This window comes from Mesocricetus auratus, unplaced genomic scaffold, assembly GCF_017639785.1.
Source record: "Mesocricetus auratus isolate SY011 unplaced genomic scaffold, BCM_Maur_2.0 Super-Scaffold_4256, whole genome shotgun sequence".
Lineage (NCBI taxonomy): Eukaryota > Metazoa > Chordata > Mammalia > Rodentia > Cricetidae > Mesocricetus > Mesocricetus auratus.
This window is the reverse complement of record NW_024429182.1, coordinates 97,907,723-97,925,322: the sequence shown is the minus strand read 5'-3', so window position 1 is coordinate 97,925,322 and position 17,600 is coordinate 97,907,723. Positions and strand designations below refer to the sequence as shown.

The following is a 17,600-nucleotide window of genomic DNA, read 5'->3' as shown; positions in this document are numbered from 1 at the left end:
ACTGAAGGCTTGGGCTCGTGGCCCTGGCAAACATCCACCCTGTAGGGATTTTGTTTTGTTTTGATGTTGAGACAGGTTCTCACTCAGTGGCCCAGGCTGGCCTGGAACTCATTGTGTAGTCCAGGCTGACCTCAGCTTCCCAAGTGCTGGGATTACAGCCACCATACCTGACTTCTAAGGACCCTCTCCTGGAAGTCTTACCTTCTCCAAGCTTGGCAACCAGTCAAGACTTTGGTTGTCCAGGCTTTCAGCCATCCTCAGGCAAGAGAGGGAGGCAGAGCTGCTGCTTTTCAAGGAGCAGGGACTGGGGTCCCAGAACCCGACTGGGCCCATCAAGTCTCTGAGGCTCGTCTTATACAGGTTTCAGACATCTTATTCCTGTTTCCATTAAGGGCCGAGATAAGGCATACAGTGCTAAGGGTTCTTGGGGAATTGTTTCCAGCTGCTGTGAAGCTGGGCTTGGCCACAGGATGTCCTCCCAGCCTAAAGCTGCTGTGGCTGCTGAGCTCCTCCTTAGCTGTCCGTGAATCAGAGCTAGAGGGCTAGACCTTCCCAATGCTTGGCAAGAGGCCAGGCTGTTAGGCTGGCTCCCAGCGAAGAGTGCTCCCAGTTCTCAGCTTCTAATAACTCCAGCCAGGATCTCAAGCCTGAGGCAGCAAGCCACAATGAGGGTGGCCAGCAGTGCAGCCTGGACACAGCAAATGGAGTTCTGGTCATTGTGTTAAGTCCTTCATGGAACAGTTTACTGCCCTAGGCATGTCTTCCAACAGCTAACAAACAGTTCATTTGCCAGATGTGTGGTATAGGTGTGAGACCACTGAATTTAGGACATCAGATGACCTGAGAAGGGAGAGGCAATCATTGAAAACTGTACCAGAAAACTCCTCAGTAATATGAGTGGGTATGTGATGAGCCCTGCTTTGCCTCCCTAAATAGCCCAGCTATTGAGATGACAGAGATCTCATAAAGGTCTGTGGTAGACGCCAGGCTTCCCACAGAGCCCTCCAAGGGGGTCAGCAGCAGTGGCCTTCGAGAAGGTCAGAAGTCCTCCTTCCACAGTCTCTGTAGTGCTGGAGGCTTGCCCTCACAGCAAGCAGTTACAATCACATCGTGTCAGCCTGTCACAGAGGCAGTGAGTCACTCACCATCTGCTTCTCACAGGTCACTATGGGAGGGTTGAAATCTTTACTGGAAAAAATGGATCCGGAGGGCTGGAGAAATGGCTCAGCAGTCAAGAACACTAGCTACTCTCACAGAGGACCTGGGTTCAAGATCCAGTACCCATGCTGTAGCTCCCAGCCATCTGTAATGTCAGTTCCAGGGAGATCTGACACCCTCTTCTGGCTTCTGAGAGCACTGCATGCATATGGTATACTAACACATGTGGTACAGGCAAAACACCTTCAAAACAAAACAAAACAAAATATTTAAATAAAAAGGTGTGTGGTGGTGCACACCTTTAATCCCAGCACTTGGGAGGCAGAGGCAGGTGGATCTCTGAATTCAAGACCAGCCTAGTCTACAGAGTGAGTTCCTGGACAGCCAGGGCTATATTGTGAAATCCTGTCTTAAAAAACAAAACCAAAAAAAAAAGGGCCCAGAGAAGTAAAGTGAGTTATCTGACCCAAGGGCCATATTTGACTGCTAACCTGAGATGCTTCCTGGAGCCCCAGAGTCTTTTTTCTCTGCACTCCCCCCTGCCCCCTGTGCTGGGATTAAAGGTGTGAACCACCACCCTTAACCCCAATCTCAAGGGTTTCCTATTGCTGCCTTCATGGTGGTTCAAAGATGGCTGCAGGCAGGAGGATAATTTGAGCCCCAGAGTTTGAGGCCAGCAGGGACAAGACAGAACATCTTCAAAAACAAAATACTTGCCAAGAGCTAAGCACCCACTTAAAAAAGAACAAAGCAAATCTTTCAGTTGATCTTGGTGGCACATGGCTATAATCCAGTGTGTGGAATGATGCAGCAGGAGGATCAGGGGTTCAAGGCCAGCCTCAGCTACCTGAAACCCTGCCTCAAAATTTGAAAGGACAAAAACTGGGTGTGGTAGTTCATGCTTTTAATTTCAATATTCAGAAGGCAGAGGCAGGTGGATCTCAAAGTTTGAGGCCAGCCTGGTCTACAGAGCAAGTTCCAGGACAGCCAGGGCTATACAGAGAAACCGTATCTTGAAAAACAAAAAGAAATCTTTTTGGAAAGGTCAAGGAAAAAAAATCCTTAAACTACTATGGCACTTAGAATGGCAGGATTCTAAGCAATGTGGACAATCTAGTTTTTTGTTTTGTTTTTTCCTCACATCTCAGAAGCCATTGAACCTGCTTGCTGCCCATGAGCCTAGACCTCATCGCAGCCTAAACTCAAACCCCAGACAAGGTGATCTCCTCAGCATGGATGAGGAGCACAATGTTATGTCGTTGACTTTAAAGGCACTGGTGTGGGTCAAACAGCCCTGGCCGCACCCAGAAGCCAGACCTCCTCCAGGCCACCTGAGCAATGAATGTTGAGACCCTCTCTGTAATCTAACCATGAAATCTACTGAGAGCTTTCACACCAATGGCCTCAGGCCTCAGACCTATAGGCAGGGTGTAAGCTCTACTAACAAGGTGAGGTAATAACCAATGCAAGAGTCAGGGACAGACCTGGACAGAGCCCAACTGGGTGCCATGCCACCGGACAACTGGCCCAGAGGCAGCCTGCGACCCATCTCACAGACACGGAACCAGGGCCAGAGGCAGGGCTCTTCTGGCACTGTGTTCTGGGTGTGACTCTAACTGAAACCTGTGAGTCTATACAGTGGCCTAAGGTTCTGGTGGCAGCTTAGCCACACACTGGAGTGCAGGTACAGGTCCTGTCTCTCTGTGCTCTGCTTTGCCTGTCTCTCCATGTCTCAAGATAGCACAGTCCACAGAATGTTCCTTCTATACATATATAGAAATGGCAAGAGCAGAGGGACCTTAGACAGGGCCAGTCACATAGTCCTGCCTCATTCTACCGAGATGGAAGCAAGAGGCTCTGAGGCCTCAGGGAACAGTCCATGACTCAGAAGCCAAAACGGGGCCTCAGGTGCCTAGCTTTTTGGAATCCTACAGGAAGGCAGAACAGGAAGCATCTCTCAGCACACTCCAGGTCATAGGTAGAGGATTGGAAAGGAATCTTTATTATATTGGCCTACGGTCTCATGCTTCCTATCTTCATAGGCTGTGGCAGTGGAGTGGCTGAGGTCCAGCTAGCCCTCTCCATCCCCAGGTGCCCCAAAATTAGGTCAGCAATGCCTGGCGCAGCATCTGCTTCTTCTGGGGTGTGAGGTGGGTGGGGAATTGGATGTCAAAGAAAATGAAGAGGTCCCCCTTCTTGGTAGGGTCCTCAGGCAGTGGCATCCCCTCACCTGGCACCATCTTGAAGTACTTAGGGCTGAGAAAGGACAAAAGAGAAGATCATAGGAGACTCCGAGAGTGTCCAGTGGGTCCACACAACCTTAACTCCTAACAGGACACAGGAATGGGATGTTATTGAAGCTTCCCACAGATGGACAGTCTCACATGCCAGAAAAAAAATGGCAGCAGAGACTGGCAGCAGAGACATCACACCCCAGGAATTGTAAACTCTCCCTAGGAAGCAGAGCAGACTCTGCGGGCCGAGTCAAACCTTCCCTCTCTGGGACCTTCCTTGGAAAAAGACTTGGGGTCCATGGCTGCATTCTCTGATGAGAAGTTTGGGGGGTGGGGGGGCAAGAGAGTGACCAACACTGGGATTCTGTGGCCTCCCCTGGGGCTTCATACATATTAGAGAAAGGCATCCCTTCTGGAGGGTGAACACAGCCCACAGAGAGGTGAACACAGCCCACAGTTCAGCCAGAGAAGCTGGCAGATTTGAGTTTGGGCCTGGGAGGGAGACCCTTCTATGGCTGTAGCCTGAGCAACTCCACCCTCCAAGTATCAATTCACCCTTTCTTGTTTCTAGATGGACAGACTCACTGGACGATGTCATTGATGGGGATGTTGAGCAGACGGTCATCCAAGGTCTTCACCTCCACGGTGCAGCAGGTAAGAGCCTGGGGAGGTTCGAATGAGAGGTGGGTATGCAGAGTGTCACCACAGCCATTCTGTTTAGAAACTTCTACTTAGAAGCATTTAGGAGCCTACGTGGGTTCCAAGCCTGAGTTGGACACCAGGGAGGCAACTACTCGTGAATGCCCCGTGACCTGCCTTCCAGTTAGAAGTGTGGTAGGGCAGATTGGTGATGACAGAGTGTAAGGTTTTGCGAGGCAGAGATGACAGGCTCTGTGGGAGGAAGGCCACACAGCAGTGACAGTAGCTGAAGAGCCTCCAGGGTGAGGTGGGCAGGTATGAAAGTGTTCCAGCCAGGCAGGTAGGCTCACCCTGTGCAAAGAATGAGTCAACAGGAGCACCTTGAGGAGTACCAACTGGATATGTTGAGACAGTGGGGGCAGCAGCAGGGGCGGGACAGTGTGTGGGAAGATGGGGAGGTGGACAAGGAAGGACTGAGGGTCACAGGACCCAGTGACTTCTAGAAGTTGATGGGGGAGAAGACATGAAGCCTAAGCTGCTGCAAGTGGGGTTCAGTCTGGGTACCCACGCCCTTCTGCACTGTACCCACTCACCTTGCCCAAAGGAATGGGGTACACAAAGAAGAGGTTGTCAAGCTCCCTGCGGAAGCGAGGGTGTAACTTTTCCTTTACGATGAAGATAATATCAGCCGGGATAATGTTGGGGCCCTGGGCAGGGAAAGCCATGGGATAACAGGTTTATTACTTGTATGAGTTGGCCAAGTGCCTGCCTCTACTTGCCTCCAGGTCTTCAGCTGTGCAATGGAGAATTATGCCCAGTTTTCTAGAGGGGGCATTCTGTGTGCCCTCAGGCCACTCCCTAGAGACACCTACCTGGATCACTCCCTACACCCGAAGTACTTCTCTACGGAGCATGCCCAAAGTAAACATGCTCCGTGGTATGGGGCAGGGACTTCCTCGTGTGACAGCTGGACACCGAGCTGGCCCAGACAACTTCCCTGCCTGACAATAACCCAGCAATGATTTCTCTGCTTCAGTGAGGCACCCTGAATACCAACCTTTCTTCTAGCTACTGCAGACAGAAAATGAGGTTGGCTGCAGCTTCCAGTGCAAGAAATAGCCAGATGGTAAATCCTTAGCAACCTCAAGGCCAGGGTAAAGGGAAGCCCAGAGGCTGGGCTCTGAGGAGACCTGGGCCATATGTGGAGATTGGGAAATGCTTCCCAGCGTGGGGGATGTTGGCACTGGGTATCTGTGTGCTTTCCCACTTGAGGATGACAGGGCCTCACTCTGTCGCCCAGAATAGTCTGGGATTCACTATATCACCCAAGTTGACACAGTCACCAAGGCTGAACATGAACTCCTAGGCTCAAGTGATCCTCCTGCCTCAGCTTCCTGAGTGGTTTCAACCCCCAGTGAACCATGTTGAAGGGCGATTGTTGGAAGCAAGTATTTTAAGGTGAGAAAGAGGACAGGTATGGGCAAGGGAATTCATCTCTCTGGGCTCTGAGCTCTCCATCACTCCACTTCATGTCAGCATGTAAGGACTCGGCACCCTAGCATAATAATTTGATGTTTTCCACAAGTATTGTAATTCTAAATCATTAATGGAATGCTTCTGAGAAGCCTCCCTCCTGGGGCTTTCTTGGGGATTACTACCCAAGAACACTGGAGGGGAGGCCGAGTCTCCTGCCAGCTACATGTGTGCATGCCTGTGTGTGTGTGTGTGTGTGTGTGTGTGTGTGTGTGTGTGTGTGTGTGTGTGTGTAATGGCATATATTCATGTATGTGTTGGGGGACTAGGAGTTCACATCGGGTGTCTTCCTCAATTTCTCTCCACCTTATTTTTTGGTCCTAGAGGACACCAGTTCCGCTAGACTGACTGGCCAGCAAACCCCAAGGACCTTCTGTCTCTCTGCTTGCCAGCACTGGGATTACAGGGGCGCCTGGCTCTAATTGGTGCTGAGGGTCAAGTCTAGGTCTCCATCCTTGGGTGGCATTGAGCCACCTCCCTAAGCCCTTCTTTTAGCTTTTTGTGTTTTTGTTTGTGTTTTTGTTTGTTTGGTTTTGGTTTTTCAAGACAGGGTTTCTCTGTGCAGTCCTGGCTGTCCTGAAACTCACTCTGTAGACCAGGCTGGCCTTGAACTCACAGAGATTCACCTGTGCCTGCCTCCCAAGTGCTGGGATTAAAGGTGTGCACCACCACCACCCACCACCTTTTGCGTTCTTATCTTGAGCAAGTCCCTTCCTTCCATCCTGAGGCCTCACTTTTCCCACCACTGTGTAAAATGGTGAAGTACTCCCAAGCTGCATTCACAGAAGCATTTTGAGGCTTTGTCCTTGGGACGAAACTCTAGAGACATCTCACTCTACTAGATCAGAGCTTGTAGGAACTGGAGAAAAACATGGTCTCCCTCCCTCTCAGTCCTCCCAGCATGTGAGTCTGCGGACTGACCCCAGACAGCTTCTGTCCGTCTCACCTGGTCACCTTCCTTCTCAAAGGTGATGCGTGTGCCCTGCCTCCAGCCAGGCCTCACATCGATTGTCAGGATCTTGTCCTTGATGGTAGAGGAATACTTGTCTTCGTTTAGCACCTACAGCGTTAGGGGCGGGGTGTGGGGAATTAGCTCAGGAAGGCTCTGTGGAGTCCATGCCTAGACAGTACCCACAGCAATAGGGATGAATTGCCAGAGTCATCTCCACTCCCTTCCCTCTGCTGCTGCATCTAAGAGCTTGTGACTCTCCAAGGAAGGCTTGTCCGCAGGCTGGTGGAGCTGTGGCCTGGGACGCCAGTCACCAAGAGCCCTGGCCACCAACAGGAACACAGTGAAAGGTGCTTCTCTCCAAATCCCAGAAGTCTGCCTAATCCCAAGTCCTCCCTTCCCTAATGCAGGCTCCACTGCCCCTCGCTGTCTTGTACAGGACCACTAGAGACCCAAACTTCCGTTTCTAGGAAGTTACTGCCGGTCACAAGAGTGCAGAGGGCAAGATATTGAGCCTCATACAAAGCATCCACCCATCATGTCCCCGTCCCAGGAGCCCACGGTGCCACCTTTGGAAAGCTTGAGCACAACAGGCATCTCCCAGAGGCAAAGGGGAGGAAGAGATCTGGGCCACAGGCCAGGGTCAGGCCAAGGACTGAATGCTGCAACAGCTGCTCACAAAGGTCTTCCCTATGAGGCTACCAGTCCACCTCCATGTCCACCCTGTGGCCATGCACACACTCCTCTGCATGTGGTCTGGAAATGCCCTGGAATGGAATTCATAGGAGACTCCTCACACTCCTACTCCTCCACTCTCCACAAGGGTGGGGCTGGACTGAGAAGGGGTGGATCCTGTCTCCATGAGGTGGCTGCAGAAGTGACTGACTGCTGTACAAGAAGGGTGAATTCCCTCAATTATTCATTTCGAATTTCAGATTCTAGAGTTCTAAAATCTAAAATTACCGAGCTTCTTGGTCTAAGGTTTGGTAGTTCCATCAGAAAGAATCTCCGAGTTTTCCTGTTGGGGAGAGGGGGAGGTGACAGGGAGGTTTCTAGTGTTAGGTGGTGCCTGCTAAGAGGAGAAAGCTTACCCTTCGGGAGATCTTAATCTTCTTGGTGCAGCCGAAGAATAAGTCCTCCAGGGACAAATAGAGGTCTCGTTCGATTGGAGGGTCTTGTTTCTGGACTCCTCGGCCCCGAAGCCCCCCAAAATTCAAATCTATATCACTTCCTTCTGCATCAAAAAATTCTAAAGGAGATAGGAAAAAGAGTAACAGCATTGATGTCCAAAGACACATATCAGACAGGTGACAGACAGAAAGACAGGTACACACACACACACACACACACACACACACACACACACACACACACACACACCCCTACCTACCCTGCATTCCCTTGAACCTCTTCAGTGCCCCAGGACTAAAGTTCAGCTCATCATTCCCACTCCTCAGAGCCACAGACCAAGGGACTATTTGTTTCATTTCATTTGGTGATCCTCCTAACCCAATCTCCTGAATGCTGGGATGACAGGTGTGTGTGGCTTCAAGAAGCTACCATTAGCTCTTAGCTACAGACCAGCAACATCAGACCTGCCAGGCCCCAGTGCCTCCTGGGACTCCACAGAGCCAGGTGCTGGTCGCTCCTGCTTCATGAACAAACTAAGGCACTACTCTAAGTGGGAGATCCTGGCAGTGCCGAGAAGACTCTGTTCAGAGTGGGTCAGACTGCCTGTCCACTCTACTTCTCCAGGACCTACTGGGCCCTCTCTGCCCACCCCCATGACTGTTCCAGACAAGCAGACCCAAGCTCTCTGGTTTACTAGCTGACATGAAAAGGATTTGGAGGTTGATGGCAACTGTGAGTGGTCACCAGCATGCCTCAGTCTCCCTTTCTCACCCTCATCTATCCCTGCCTGCCCTCCATCCAAACCTGCCTGATGCCGTTGCCTTTAGCCTGGTGGCGGCAAAAGAGATACCCTTCCCAATCTGCTTGGAGTACTGTAATCCTTTGGAACTCAGTTTTCCAGTCTGTGGTATGGGGTAATGCTTGCCCTACCTACACCGTTAAGATGAACAGCTGAACCCTGGGAGAGCCTGCAGTGAATCAGGCTCTGGACTCAGTAACTTTCCTCTTTATTTCATTACGGGAGAGGCTGACAGAATGCTCACAGCTCCACAGCCAGTGAGTAATGAAGTTGGAACCTATACCACACGACCACTTGGCCACAGCATCTGTGGCCTTGGCCACTATGATATATTGCTAGATGTGGGGTCCTCTGTAGACTGCCGAGTAAGAGGGCCCTTTGTACTCTGGAGTCAGAGGTGGCTGTTATATACCCCACTTCTCATGGTTAGGGCCGTGGAATGAGTGTGTCAACCTAGATGGTAAAGTGTTCAACAGTAGGGGATGTGCAGGGATTTAAGATGTGATGGTCTGGAGTCAGTGTCACGGCTTAGCGAGTAAAGGCACTTGTCACCAGGCCTGAGGTGGGAGGAGACAACTGACTCGTGAGGGTGGTCCTCTGATTTACACTCTACATAAATTAGTGACAGATCTTTTTTAAAAAAAGATCAAGAAAGTAGTTCCATGACAAAGTCTTCTCAACCTTCCTAACTGTGACTCTCTGATACAGTTCCTCATGTTGTGGTGACCCCAACCATAAAATTATTTTTGCTGCTACTTTGTAACTACACTTCTGCTACTGTTATAAGTTGTAATGTAAACATTCTTGAAGACAGAGGCTTGGCAAAGACTTGGTAATTTTGCTGCTGTTATAATTTGTAATGTAAATATTCTTTAAGATAGAAGTTTGGCAAAGGTGTTGCGACCCACAGGTTGAGAACTACTGCTCTGACTATACAAGGCCCCGATTTCAATCCTGAGCAGCGCAGACTATCTTTAAAGACAAGAGATTTCTGGAGGAACATGGAGTGTGCTAACACCAAGTGGCTACATCAAGGAGGAGAAAGGAAACGGAGGGCTAGGATATTTTCAGTGAGTTCCATTTGAATCTTGGTGCAGTGGTTTACGTGTGTGATCCCAGCACTTGGGAGACTGGAGAATTTGAATCCAGCCTGGGTTAAAAAGAGAGTTCCTGCCTCAGATAAACAAATATACAATTCCTTTTCTCTCCATGTACTGTGTTTATTTCTCAAAGAGATAAAACCAGGCTAGATGGGGTAATTCTAGCACTTGGGTAGCTAAACCAGGATTGCCATGAACTCAAAGCCAACTAGACTACAAAATGAATTTGGAGTTCCATGCACTACAGAACGAGACCACACCTAGAAGGCTGCAGAGATGGCTCAATGGTAAGAGCTCTCATAACTCTGGCAGAGAACCCAGATTCAGTTCCCAGTACCCACATGAGAGTTACAACCGTCCCTAATTCTAGTTCCAGGGGATCTGATGCCTTATTCTGACCTCCTTGGGCACCAAGCACACACATGTGAGCATTCCTACAGGCAAATAAAATAAACAAATCTAAAATTAGAAAAACAGCCGGGCGTTGGTGGCGCACGCCTTTAATCCCAGCACTTGGGAGGCAGAGGCAGGCGGATCTCTGTGAGTTCGAGGCCAGCCTGGTCTACAAAGTGAGTTCCAAGACAGCCTCCAAAGCCACAGAGAAACCATGTCTCGAAACAACCAAAAAAATAAAATTAGAAAAACAAAGAAAACTGGGTGTGGCAGCACATGCTTGTAATCCGAGCACTTGGGAGGCAGGGGATCAGGAGTTTAAAGTCATCCTTGGCTAAACATGGAGTCCATGGCTGGCCTGGGGTACATGTTTCAATAACAACAACAATAATAATAATAATAATAAATACAGAATAAATAAAAAGCAACCAAACATAACCACCAAGAAAGGTATTTTCTGCAGCTGTGCTCTTTACCAGTAAGCAAGGGGTAGGGTGGGATTCTTACCACTGAAGGGGTTGTCTCCCCCAAAAAATTCATGAAACACTTTTCCAGGGTTGCCATGGAAGACGTAGCCTGTTGTCCATGGAGTCTGGGATCCAAACTCCAGAGGAATCCCACCCTTCAGGCCTTCCTCGCCAAACTTGTCGTAGATGCCTCTCTTCACAGCTGTGGATACATGTGACCTTGAGGAGGGATCGGGGTGTTCGTGACTGGAGAAGCTGGGGGGTAGTGAGAGAGCTCGGGAAGGCGATGGGCAAGGACAGATCCTGCAACCTGCTGCCTGAAAGTCTCTAGAAGTTAGCGTGTCAGTGTCACTCTGTGTGAGTTTCAGAGACATTCATCTATCCTATAGATTCTATAGGATGGCCAGAAAGCCAATGAGAAAAATTCTCCTGGGATGGGCTTTCAGGAGGACGTGGGAGACTGAGGGTCAGGCACATACTTGGGTTTGGCCTAACTCAGTCTTGGGAGGGAGACTAGAATTCTAAAACAATAAAATTTTAGAATCTAAGAATTCCCAACTTGCACCGGGTGTTGATGGTGCTCACTTTTAATCCCAGCACTTGGGAGGCAGAGGCAGGTGGATCTCTGTGAGTTTGAGGCCAACCTGGTCTACAGAGTGAGTTCCAGGACAGGCTCTAAAGCAATACAGAGAAACCCTGTCTCAAAAAGCAAAAACAAAACTAGCAAACAAAAACAAAACTAAACTAAAACAACAACAACAAAAAAGAATTCTCAACTTGAAAACTTTAGAGTCCTGAAAAGACAGGGCTGGAGAAGTTACAATTGCAGTCCTCAAACCAGCCCTTAGAGAAGCCTGCTGGGCCCCCAAGACCAGTCCCTAGAGACTCCAGCTGTTCTTTGCTGGGTGGGATCGCCCTCATCACACGCAACTCATTTCCAAAGAGTGATTCGCTATGGTTTAATGCTCTCTGTGGTTGTGTGCTCCTGCTGTCCCAGAAGGTAGTCTGGGAAGGATAAGTGAGAATGGCTGCTACTCCTCAGCCCTCTGCCCCAGCAGCCAGCATATTCCTCCAAACCTCAGGAAGGCTCCTTTCTGCCTGATTGGAAGCAGGGGAACATGCCCCATTTGCGCACTGCCTCATCTGGGGGAGCGATAAGCCTATCTACCTGATGGCCCGGTGTGCTCTCAGTTTGTCTAGATCCTGGGCAGGGAAGATGTTGCTTACTATCTCCTGTTCTCTGCAGAAAACCTGACTGCCTAGACACTTGAGGGGTAAGTGACAGCCCCATCATCACTCACGGTCGCTCAGCACATCATAGGCTTCTGCTATTTGCCTGAATGTCTCTGGTGCAGATGGCTCATTTGACTTCAATGGGTGGTTCTTCAGGGCAAGTTTCCGGTACCTAGAGGAGGGAGGACATGTAAGTCCTTGTCTCTGGCCTGCTTCTGGGGGCTGGAGCACGACACAGGGCTGACTTTTGCTATCTATCTTTGTTATGAACCGTGGAGAGCAGCACCGTTATCAGTGGCTGTGGACAGACATCAGTGACTGTGGGGTGTACTGCTCGGATCTGTGGAAAGAGAACTTGGGGTAGAGAGCACAACTGACTGGCAGCCCTGACAGCTGCCACCTAGACATCTGTTCTGAGGCTACTTGTCCCCTTAGCTCCCACAGACAAGACCTAGTGCAGGTGAGATTTTGGGACAGTCCACCTATGAGACACAGGACACCCCAGCGTTAGCTTTTGGTCACTGTGACAAAATAACTGAGAAAAACAACTTAAAAGGGGGAAATGCTCATTTTGGCTAACAGTTTCCATCCATGGTTGGCTTGCACTGCTGCTTCCAGGCTGAGCACCATGGCAGAGGTAAAGCTGCTCACCTGCGTGACAGCCAGGAAGGAGAGCCAGAAAGAGAAGGGAGGGGAGGAAAGAGAGAAGAAAGGAGAAAAAGGAAGGGGGAGGGGAGGAAACAGATGGAAGAGGGAAGAGGAAGGAAAGGGAGAAAACAGGAGGGAGAGGGAAGGGAAGGAAAGAGAAACATGGAGAGGGAGGGTCTGGGGACAGGACATCAGAGGCAATCTCCAGAGACCTGCTTCTTCTAATAGTCCCTGCCTGTTCCAACATGAAGGGATTAATCTCTTAATCAGTTAATGACTAATTAATGACAAAGTTTATATCCTCATGAGCCACTTGTTTCTCAGCAGCACAACCTGCTAGGAGCCAAGTCTTTGCATATGAGCCTTTAGAGGGGTGGGCTCTTTTTGTTCAAACCGCAGCTTCCTCTGTCAACCTGGATTGAAGATTCCCCACAGGCCACACTTCGCTCTCCCTACCTAGCACTTCCTTCCCTTTCATTTCACAGGTCTGGGGCCATCACTGAAGTCTGCAGTCTCCCTCTGCTTGCAGGTTCGGGCCGAACACTATTTCCGTCTAATTTAATCTCGGTGTCTACTTCACAGAGGACCAGGACCGACACAGGATTCTCAGATGTATGACAAGACCTCTGGTCCCATCAAGCCTTGACACTCTCTTCCTGTCCCACTTACTGTCTGCCATCCCACCACTCAGCCCCAGCATGCCTGCAGCATCTGAGGACATGCTGTGTAAAGAGAGAAGAGATGGGCGGAAGCTCTGTGGAGTGTTTAATAAAGGGATCACTCGCCAAGGTGCAGGAAGGAGACTATGAAAAACACAGTGCAGCACCTGAGTTAGATATGCTGGGGCATGCTGGCCATCCGGACTCTAGGAGGGATAGCAGGGAGCTGGACTGAACCCTGAAGATGTGGACATAGCCTGGCAGGAGCTGAGACCATCGGTGTGAGATTTGAGCAGCCTGGAGAGCATTCATAGCAAGGAAGCAGTGATGTAAGGGCTGGAACTTGCCCTCCTCCTCTAGCCTCTTGCTACACCCCCCTCTAGAAGAAGGTACAGGGGAGGCATGTGGCATGGAAGCCTGCTACTGCAGGGCGTGGCAGAGAGGGCAAAAAGAAAACATCGAGCCAAGTCACTGAGTCCCAGTTTGACCCCACACAGTCCCTGCTGGGTCTGATCCGGGCTCCTGTCCCTGCCCAGCCCTCCCACACAGCCGTCTGGAGTTCCGGAGTCTCTTCTCATTTCACAGTCTGCAGGCTGAGCTCATCTCTCACACAGCTAATGCCCACCTCCTACCAGCCTGCTTCCCTGAGCTGCAGACATTCGTGCCCCGACACTATCTTCCCCCAGATCTTGCAAGCGTGCCAGACCCACAGCCCAAGCAGGGCCCTCATTTCTCCCCAGGTGCCACAGCTGTTGTTCTAAGCACAGTCTGTGACTCCCATCCCAGTAATCACCAAATCTCATCACTTCTCTTCTTAAACACTCTGCCCTGCCTCTCCTTCCTGCAGTGGTGGCAGAACCATGTCTCCCTGCAAACACAATAACCCAGTTCTATCCTGTTGGGAGCTGCGAGTGGGTTTCCCCCTCTATCCCTTCCTCCTACCCCTCCTTCCTTCCTTTCTTCTCTCCTTCCTCTCTCCTCTCTCTCTTTTCTTTCCCCTAAAATACTATGACATCACTCTCCCACTGAACCTCTTCCCACTCATTTCCCTGTTGCCTTCAGCAGGCAACCCAGATACCTCGAGCTAAGGTTCAAGCCCCTACTTTCTCTCCACAATAACATCTCTTTTCTCATCAGCTGTCTTGAATGGGAGAGAAAGGATGACGTCATGGTTTAAAATGTACGATGTGAAGCCAGGTGTGGTAGTATATGACTGGGAGGCAGAGGCAGGCAGATCTCTAAGTTTGAGGCCAGTCTGGTCTTTATAGAAAGCAGCCAGGGCTACATAGATCCTGTCTCAAAAACAAACAAACAAATAAATGCTGTGTGTGTGTGTGTGCGTGTGTGTGTATGTGTGATAATGAAACAGGGTGTTTGGTACGATGGATACATGCTAATTAAAAGGGTGAATGAGTGATACTGAAGATGTTGATAACTTGTTGATCAGTGATCAGCATCGCTATACGGGCTCAGTATTTTGTGAGTGTATGTGCATGCATGTGTATGGAGGCCAGAGGCCAACGTCAGTTTTCCAATTTTTATTTTATTTCATATTTTATTTTTGAGACAATCTCCCTCACTGTCCTGGGGCTCACAAATTCCACTACAGCAGCTGGTCCTTAAGTGCCAGGGATCTGCGTGTCTCAGGACATCCCCACGAGAGAGTGCAGCACTCACAAAGCTCAACCCTTAAAAGTTGCTCCAGTGGAAGAGTTATGGCCGTCAATAGGAACATGCAATTCTTTTCATCACTCTCACCTCACATGCTTCCATCTGCCAGGGATTTCTGGGTATTTTTATATGCAGTATCTCATCTGATCCTGTTTTAATATGGAAACAACTCCTGTCCTTTAAAAACCGTGGTGTGTGTGTGTGTGTGTGTGTGTGTGTGTGCGCGCGCGCGCGCGCGCGCGCGCAGCGTGCGTGCAGGTTCACATGTGGGCACATGCATGTGGAGGTGGAGGCCAGAGGACAACCTCTCCTCTTGTCCCTCTGTCCACCTCAGCTATTGGCACAGCCTCTCACTGACCTTGGACTCTCCAAGTAGGCTAGGCTGACTGTCCAGGCAGCCTTGGGAATTCACCACCTTCCCTCCTCTCCAGTGCCGGGGTACAAATGAAGCACAGCTTCTTTCTGGCTCAGGTCCTCCTGTGTGAGCAGCAAACACTCTACCAACTAGACCATCTCCTTATCTCCCAGGTCTGTCTCTGCCTCGACACTTGTGGTTTTTAAAGAGATTAGAAACTCAGGCACAGGCCGGGCAGTGGTGGTGCATGCCTTTAATCCCAGCACTCGGGAGGCAGAGGCAGGCGGATCTCTGTGAGTTTGAGGCCAGCCTGGTCTACCGAGTGAGTTCCAGGACAGCCTCCAAAGCAATACAGAGAAACCCTGTATTAAAAAAAAAAGAAGCTCAGGCACAGAAAGCTTGAGTAAGTGTGTCAAACTTGGTGTCTATCACTGTGCTGAAACACTATGTCTACGAGCAACTTGGGAAAGAATGGTTTTATTGTATCTTACACTTCTGCAATCAAATCAAATCTTCCATCATCAAGGGAGGTCAGGACAGAAACTCAAGGAGGGAACCTGGAGGCAGGAGCTGATACAGAGTCCATGGAGGATGCTGCTTACCCTTCTTGGCTTGCTCAACCTGCTTTCTTGTAGCACCCAGGAGTGACCCAGCCCATGATGGGCCATATCAATCCCTAATTAAGAAAATGTACCTTGACTGGGCTTTGGTGGTGCACGCCTTTAATCCCAGCACTGGAGGGGGGGGGGGGCAGAGGCAGGTGGATCTCTGTGAGTTCGAGGCTAGCCTTGTCTACAGAGTGAGTGCCAGGATAGGCTCCAAAGCTACACGGAGAACCTTCCCAAAAAAAAAGAAAGAAAATGCACCTTGCCCACCAACCAATATGGTGGGAACATTTTCTCAATCAAGAGGCCCTCTTGACTCTAGCTTGTGTAAAGTTGACATAAAACTAGCCAGGGCAGTTGGTGTCCCAGTAACTAAGCTCTGTTTATCTTTGTTTGCCATGGTAACCTTTCCTTTGCTGAGTTCCCCTGGCCACCTGCTTTTGCTCATGACAACCTTCCACTTGATAAAATCACTGGCCAATGAAAGCCCTGAGTAGTGGGTGACATCATCCACTCTACCAAATTGTTCTCAATTGTTTAGTGAGTTTATCTTCTTTCTCTTTCCCTCTGAACTTCAGTCCACACAAGAACCTGTCCCAGGGAGGCAGGGATGGTGTCTCATTTCTGATTCCATTAGTCACATGCAAGCTCCTGGGATGACAATGGCATTTACCTCTCAGGGTCACTTGAGGATTAGGTAAGACAACGATAGAAGTCTCAGAAAAGCACCTCCATGTTCAATACAGGCAGCTGGTGTACCCGCAAGTCTCAAGTTGCCTCAGATGCTTCCTTTTTCTTTATACCTTTGATTACACAATTAATTGTCAAGTTCAGTCTCTCCTTCCCAGCCTACTACAGAGCCTTAACCCTCCTTCAGGCCTTGATTTGGCTTAATTATCAGGGCAGCCTCTCAAGAAGCTGCTCGTCCCTCATCACAGCCTCAGGATTCTCTTTAACAATGCATACTCCGCCGTGACAAGGACCTGCACTGTGCACAACCCAAGAGGTTAGCGCTCAATACATTCTTGCCCAAAACTTTTTGCCAAAGAAAGAAAGTTTAAAGACAAAAAGTTTTCAGAAATACAGTCTGACTTCTGTCCTGGATGTTCCCCCATCACACTTACCCCTCGTCTTTTGAACAGAGCCTTGCTATGCAGCCTGTGCCACCCAGGCTGACCACAAACTATTTGGGGATTGCAGGCAGCTGCCATCACACCTGTACTGGACTTTCACAAAGTCCCGAGAGTTGTCAGAGGTATTCAGAGAGAGTATCAGTCAGTGACAAAAACCCATGTGCCGAACAGAATGGAAACTGTGATATCCACTTTTCCAGGTCATTTCTGGTTCATGGTCCTGTAATCTCCTTGAGACTCGGGGTACGGTCCGAATGATCCTTTGTTCTCATTTCATAGCTAGGAATATGGACATGACCCAAGAGGGGCTAAGGGGCATGATGATTGGGCACGGGGAGCCCAGTCGTGCACTAAGGGTGTTTCTGAATTTCCATTCTGTGTCCTGACCAGCCCAAACCAGGATAAAAGAAGGCAAGAAGAAAGAGGTGCCCTTTCTTGCCCTAGATTGTGCAGGGAAGCCGTTTGGCTGACATCAGGGTGGGGTTGCCTCAGCAGGAGCCAGGCTCCGATCCCGCCCACTTACGCCTTCTTGATCTGAGCATCCTCTGAGTTGCGAGTGACCTGGAGCACAGCATAGTAATCTATCCCCATGGCTGGTAGCAGTGGATCAGTTTTTCTTCAGACTCCTGCCTCTGTTAGTTTGCGGTCTATGGTTGCCCCTGGTAACCACGTGGGGTACTCTGGGAACTGTAGTCTTTCCGTCTTGAACAAATGGCCCCGCGGTGTTCATAGCTGGTTTTGTGACCACCCATAAAGGTCACACATCTCAGAAACCGGAGTCCCTGAGCACTTTTTTAATTTTTAGTACAGCAACTGCCTTGAATTTAAAATTTTCAGAACAAATCCGGGTGTAGTGGTGCAACACCTTTAAACCCAGCTCTCAGCACAGGCAG

The 17,600-nt window shown here is 49.8% G+C and overlaps 1 protein-coding gene across 3 annotated transcripts; it reads right to left on the bottom strand.

Moving 5' to 3' along the window:
* Positions 1 to 355: 355 nt before the first annotated feature.
* Dnajb13 (DnaJ heat shock protein family (Hsp40) member B13) lies at positions 356 to 17,383 on the bottom strand. Of its 3 annotated transcripts, none has more exons than XM_040758005.1 (8): positions 17,231 to 17,383; positions 11,705 to 11,808; positions 10,444 to 10,605; positions 7,605 to 7,762; positions 6,511 to 6,624; positions 4,625 to 4,738; positions 3,978 to 4,054; positions 356 to 840 (listed from the first exon to the last, which is right to left on the bottom strand). In XM_040758005.1, exons 1-8 carry the CDS (start codon positions 17,296 to 17,298, stop codon positions 783 to 785), a joined length of 855 nt encoding a protein of 284 aa, XP_040613939.1. In that variant the 5' UTR covers positions 17,299 to 17,383; the 3' UTR covers positions 356 to 782. The 3 variants fall into 3 exon arrangements, with proteins under 3 accessions (XP_040613939.1, XP_040613938.1, XP_040613944.1); XM_040758004.1 differs by lacking the exon at positions 356 to 840 and adding an exon at positions 3,138 to 3,414 and having other exon boundaries at positions 17,231 to 17,382; XM_040758010.1 differs by lacking the exon at positions 356 to 840 and adding an exon at positions 3,279 to 3,414 and having other exon boundaries at positions 3,948 to 4,054; positions 17,231 to 17,382.
* Between the last annotated feature and the right edge of the window lie 217 nt (positions 17,384 to 17,600).

Coding starts and splice junctions, on each gene's coding strand:
- Dnajb13 (XM_040758004.1), bottom strand. CDS start 17,298: ATGGGGATAGATTACTATGCTGTGCTCCAGGTCACTCGCAACTCAGAG. Junction 11,809..17,230: donor GATGCTCAGATCAAGAAGGC/GTAAGTGGGCGG, acceptor TCCCTCCTCTAG/GTACCGGAAACTTGCCCTGA. Junction 3,415..3,977: donor CCCATCAATGACATCGTCCA/GTGAGTCTGTCC, acceptor GTCCTTTCTCAG/CCCTAAGTACTTCAAGATGG.